We start from the raw sequence: 6,172 nt of genomic DNA on the forward strand, positions 1-6,172 counted from the left end.
CATTGAAGGATCAGAAGGGAGATGCGTGCAGCCAAGAAATGCATGGCTCTTCCCAATGTCAAAATACCTTTTTTTTTTCCCCATTAGCACTTGCCTCTGTCTACAGACAGCTCCTGCACTGAGCTGGGCTCACAAGATTAGTTCTGAAGAATTTCTGCTTAGAAAATGGTCCTTCTAAGAGCAAATCTACAAGGTCACCTGGAAACCAGCACTACAAAAATACAAAACACAATCCAATACTTAATTCTGCAGCTAAATCTGCTCTCTCTTTACCTCCATAAGCCATATCATGGTTTTATTCTAAGAACAGTGTCAATCTGTACAGCAGACGTGGCACTGCTGCATACTGTGGGAAAATCTCTCTTCTAGGGGAAGCCTGGCCAATATTTTTTTAAATGTGGGAGCATTTTTATGAATACCATAAATACTCCGTGCACTGTGGATTAATTTATCAACCAGCAGTTACATATGGAAGGCTCTTGACTGCGTGTTAGAAGATTTTAATATTGCAGCTATTTTATTTTGATATTTGTAGGTATTGCATTAAAATGGATAAGAGATATATACCTATTTTAAATATAAGTATAAATTGAAATAGCCTTTAAGACTGAAAGTTGATTCTGAGCATCAGAATCACAGCAAAATACATGGGTGACCAATCTACTTTACATGAAGAGATATGACAAATAAAGGCAAAGTATCCCAGCATGGCAATAATAACCTGGTGATAGGTTGTAACCAATAGCCACTGGACAGAAACAGTAAATTGATTTTTCACTTCTAGTGGGAATGCTTCAAAGTAATATTTTCAATTATTAACCAGCTCTAGCAACCAGAGCATTCAGCTTATAGCTGCATATGAAACAGTTGGAGTTGAAATTGGCAAGTAGCCAATACCTGTACTCAACTTGGTAGGAAGCATTTCTAGCTAAGAAACTTGGAGCTTTTGTGATCTTTGTTCTTAAATTCCAACAGCTGTTTCGCTTCCTGAGAAACTCAAAGCCATTAGTGGAACTAGACTTTCAGGAACTACCTCTGAAATATAAGACAAGATCTGATTCTCTGGGCACATAAGTTGAATTGGTAGTTAAAACCTAATTCCTGGGTGATTACACAGTATGTCAATACTGGCAACATCCATAATTGCATCCCAGTTGTGCCTGCTATTCTTCATAAGGTATGACCCTTTCTGTACAGTGGGATCCTTCCTCCATACCACTCTGTTCACATCATTTCCCAGGCCCTAACAAGGAATATGTATTTGAGAAACCTTACAGGTACCACAGCATAAATTAACAGGCACGTACCAAAACTTTAGTATTCAAGTGGGTGTAAGTGTGATAAATACATATGTGCAATACATTTCAGTTACTGATTAGGATGTACATATGATAAGACAGGTAATGCTTTATCTACTAAACGAAAAAAAAAAGAAAAAAAAATTTAAAAAGTAAAGTTAAACAAGTAGCTATTTTGAGAATCCTGTTTGGACTGTGGCTAACCCTTTTTGTTTCAAATAAAACCCCAAGCACATGGAAGTATGTACATGACATATCTACTATGGGATACTGATAAAAGTCTTTTCGTTTTTTGCTTCTGACCTCAAATGGATACTAAACAGATAGTTTTCCTGCAGGGTAGCTAAAACACAGGCTTTGTCCTTATCATTCACAATGTAACAATCAGTCCTGCAGACAACAGATCTAAGCACAATCCTGTGAAGTACTTAAACCCAAAAAATCATCCCCATTCTGCACAAAAGCCTGGTAGCAGCAATCTTCACATAGCAGCACAGTTAACTAAGATTTTGTATGGGAGGAATAACTGTTTTACTGCATATATTATATACAATCCATTTCTTGAGATTCAAGCAGTCCAATCACTGTTCTCTATAAAATGCTTTATTGACTTTCTTCCTGCATTTAATTTGTCTCTGTATAGCAGTAACTCCTTATTCTGTGACAACATGCCCTTCCTCTCCTTTGAAATACTTCTTTTCTGCACATGGGCAGTATTAGTTCAGTAAAACTTCCCTTCTCCTTCCAAAGAGGAACTGAAAATACAAAAGATGGGCCCAAAGTAAGCACTTTGATCCAGACTCAGATTACATGGCTGAGGATATTTTTGGAAAAGCTTGAAGCCAACAATCTTGAGTTGAAGTCAACTATATGAACTATGGTCATCTTGAATAATCCAAGTAGTTATAGTGGATAAAGTTGTCATTTGGTTGTAATTCAAATGTGTCCTTACTTGCCAAGTGGCTCTACCCACAGCCATAGCAGTCAGATAATACACACAAAGGTCTGCAGAGCCTGCAGCAACAGAGCTGCACCAAGGATTCAGGGGAGCACCACATCTGCATCTCCACTCTTGACCTTGCTCAGAGCAGGACCCATCCTCCCTCCTCTCAGCCAAGCAGAGCTGCTCTCCCTGCACCTCTGGGGAGCTGGTGTGCAGGAGACTGTCCTGCATGGACCTGACCAGAGGCTGAATGGCCTGAGAAAATCTGGAGAAACTGCAGGCTTGGGAAGAACTGTGCTACGTGGAGCATTTAGCCTGAGGAGTAGCTGAGAGGTCTGTGATACCTTTCTCAAAAGGGAAAAGCCTTCTCTGGTGAATGTGAATCTCTAGGCTGAAGCACAGGTGCTTCCTGCATGCACAGCCACCAGAACAAACAGCAATCACTGAGTGCAGAAGAGTCTGTGCCAGAGAAAGTAAAGCAACCACTGGGATGATTAGATTTGCAGAGGAAGGGACAAGCCTAAAGGCAGGTTTCTGGGTAGGAAGTGGTGAGCCTAAAATAGCAAAAGCTGGCCCTAGCATAGCTGACCTTCCGAGAGTAGGTGTTGAAATTGTTCTGTGAACCAATTTCTCAAGGGTTAGTGACAGGAAGTAAAAGAAAGGGGGAGAAGGATGGAGCCTAGGGCAGGACTCTCTCATGTGACATTAGCTGGCATGTGAGATGCAGGATGTATTGCTGGTACCTACAGTTCTTATCCTCTGAAAGAAAACCATAGCAGGGAAAAAAAACAAAGCTCAGCATAGCTGGCAAGATGGTTTTGCATGACAGGAATAGGACAAGAGGGGAAATTGCCTATTACAATTAATGATTTCATGAGTGACTGTCCAGTATCTTGCAATCAGCAGCATTTACACAAAAGCTGATGTAGAAGAAATCCTGAAAGTTTTGGGCAGGCTGACTGGCAGTGTGGTCAAACAGGGAGGCTGCCTTCAATCTCAGGATGGATGGGTCTCCAGCAAGCAGAACAGCAGCACTGCAGCTAGAGATGAAGGCTGGTGCCAGGGCAGGCTTTTGCTGGAAATCACACCACCACAGGAAGCAGAATAAATGGGGACAGCACTGATCAGAAGAACAGAACAGAGATGGCTCTGGAGATAAGAATTTGTATTTTTCCCACAGTCTTGTTAGACTTGGCACTAAAGAGGTTGTGATGCTCAGCTGCAGAAATGGAAATCTTCCCACAGGATTTTCAGACCAAGTCACTTATTGCTGGTGCGCACCTCGACCTTGTTTATTGAACTTATGCTAGGGGCCACCTCTAATAAATAACAAAGGTATTATACTAGTGGGTGAAGATCTTTAGAGTGAAGCAAAGAAAAATAAAAATAATTTCTCTAATAGAGATAATTTCATCAAATCTTTCTTCTTTATTTTTTATTGCAGGTATGAGCAATTCAGATGTGATGGTTGCTCTTCAGCGTGGGTACCGAATGCCACGCATGGAAACCTGCCCAGCTGAGCTTTATGATATCATGAAAACGTGCTGGAAAGACAAAGCAGAAGAGAGGCCAACCTTTGATTATCTACAAAGTGTGCTTGATGACTTCTACACAGCAACAGAAGGGCAGTATCAACAACAGCCATAGAACAAAGAACACTTTTTCTATTGCCACAGATCATTGGCACAGACTATCTTTAGAACAGACTGCTCAAATCAGTTACTTCATGCATTCAGATGTCTTAACTGAGTGTGGAAGCTGAAATGCTGAAGGAAAGAATAATTCTGCAGAGAAATAATGTTTTTATTTGGTAAAAACAGTTCTTCTAAAGCTTCAAGTTCTCCTTAAAGGCTCTGTGTTTTGCATGTGTAGAAACAACCCAAAGCAGACAGGCTTTTTGGGGTGGGGAGGGAGAAGGAAGGAAAGCAATCATTCCCTGGTACAGCTTGACAAGACCTTCTTAGGATCTAAGTCATGCGATATGTTACAAGGAGACCTTGATTTAAAGGGTCGAGAGGATGCATGAACAGCTGTTTTCAAAAGAAAAAGTCACAAAGGAGAACTTACAGATTTAAGACATGGTGATGTTCTTAAATCATCTTTTTTGAAATACAGCATATTGCAAAAATTATTTTTATAACCTTGTTATTTCACATTAGTATTAGGTATTTTGTCACCTCTTGTAAGACTTTCTAAACAGTGTCAAGGTTTCCTTTGATGAAGAGTTATGTATGTGATTCTTTACACTGAAAAAAGTTCTGATTTACTGCTGCAAAACCCTAAATTTAAAATCATTTTCAAAGCATTACAAAACCGTCAGATGCAGAAGTGCAAGACGAACCCACATGACTGCAGACGTGGCAGCACACCTCACTCTGTGTTCAAGCTTCAGCTTCCCACAAGGCCAAAGTCGTCATCTGAAGTCCATGGAAAAGCACAGGATTTTGAAGGAAGTTAATACTTTCAATGCAGTCACTGAGAATATTACCAGTGAAAATATTTTAATCTTCATTTTTAATCCTCTGTGGTTATTCAAGAATATTCCTTATATTTTTGCTGCTTTAATCAACTAACCTCAAATCTGTTTGAAAGCTAAAACTAGCTCTAGCACTATCAAAAACAATTTGTGGAAACATGCAATAAGATATTAAGTTACATTGCAGTGACACTGTCAGTTGTTGCTTATTATTACAAATCTAATTCTTAAAGTGAATGCAAGTTGCTGTGCTCTTTACATTGAATTCTTCTATCAAATTACTTACCCAAACAGATGAGCTAGTGCACTTGCAATGTAACCACAGCACAGCATAGATTACTTCTTTTTCAAAGTGACACTGGTTCTTACAACTGAAACCCAGTACACATCTTTGCCATCCTTCAGCCCGATTATTTAGGCAAATGGTACTTAGCAGAAGCTTAAAACCTTTCTGAGAAAGCTTCAGTGTGCCTGCAGTTGAAGCTCAGCAGCAGAAGTATTCATGGCTTTTCTTTTCCAGTGGCTTCCTTCAGTCAAACTGTGCAGTTTAAACAGAGTATCAGTTAAATATGTAAATAGTTTCTATTGTATGGTGATTTTTAATTTTAATAAACACTTAATCTAAAGCTAGTAGTGTGGTAGTAATTGGATATAAAACAAACAGCTGATGTTCTATTCCGTGGTACCTTCATGTGGAACATGATTATCACCACTACCAAGATTAATGGACTCCGCTTTCCTTACACCTTTGAGAAACTGAAAAGGACTAAACCCACCATTTTTGCATCCTTCTTGTGGTATCTTATTATTCTGGAGGCCATGAAGAGAAGAACCAATCCTCAGCTATTCTTGCAAACAGCTTCCCAAAAGCCTTTAACGCAATGGCTACACTGTGCTTTAGCAACTTTTGGGAAAACATTAACAGTTCAGTACTGGCCAGTAGTTCACTACAGGCTTCATTTTAAGACTAAAAAAAGAAAAAAAAAAATCAAGATAATGTAACTTTGCCTTTCAAATCATTTCCTGTAGCTAGCCAAAGAGCTCTGGGAAGTAAGAGGGAACATAGAAAGAACAGTTGCTCAGGGAGTACGAGGTTATAGTTAGTGTTACATAAAGTTGCTAGACAGGCTGCCAAGGTGTAGCACGAGGTAGTTTGAAATGGTATTATGGAAATTTTCCAGTATTTCCCCATTCTGATTATTTTCAACTTCTGTTTTACTGCTTTTCATAAAGCAATTTGTACGTATTAGCTTTCTTATTCAAGAGATCAACATTCAGTGTCTCATAACTACACCAAAATATTTTTTAATAGCTGTAATAGTTTATGTGGGAGTAGACAAATATTTTAGAAATTTTACTTTGCAGGGATTATAGACCTTCAGAACTACTAAAACCAGATAACCCCGTATTTAACAGAAACAGCTCAAAACATGAGAAAAGCAATGGCTTAAGTAC

General features: G+C 39.1%; 1 protein-coding gene across 7 annotated transcripts in view; it reads left to right on the forward strand.

Moving 5' to 3' along the window:
* Nucleotides 1-5,347, forward strand: part of LYN (LYN proto-oncogene, Src family tyrosine kinase) — a 49,569-nt gene extending 44,222 nt beyond the window's left edge. For 6 of the 7 annotated variants that reach the window (XM_032746973.3, XM_012571959.5, XM_012571960.5 and 3 more), the window contains exon 13: nt 3,686-4,372. In XM_032746973.3, coding sequence (XP_032602864.1) covers nt 3,686-3,888 — 203 coding nt within the window. In that variant the 3' untranslated portion in view covers nt 3,889-4,372. Of the gene's footprint in view, nt 1-3,685 lie in introns of all 7 variants that reach the window. The other variant, XM_030266218.4, reaches the window with a different exon arrangement.
* Nucleotides 5,348-6,172: the final 825 nt, after the last annotated feature.

The sequence above is a fragment of the Taeniopygia guttata genome, chromosome 2, assembly GCF_048771995.1.
Source record: "Taeniopygia guttata chromosome 2, bTaeGut7.mat, whole genome shotgun sequence".
NCBI lineage: Eukaryota > Metazoa > Chordata > Aves > Passeriformes > Estrildidae > Taeniopygia > Taeniopygia guttata.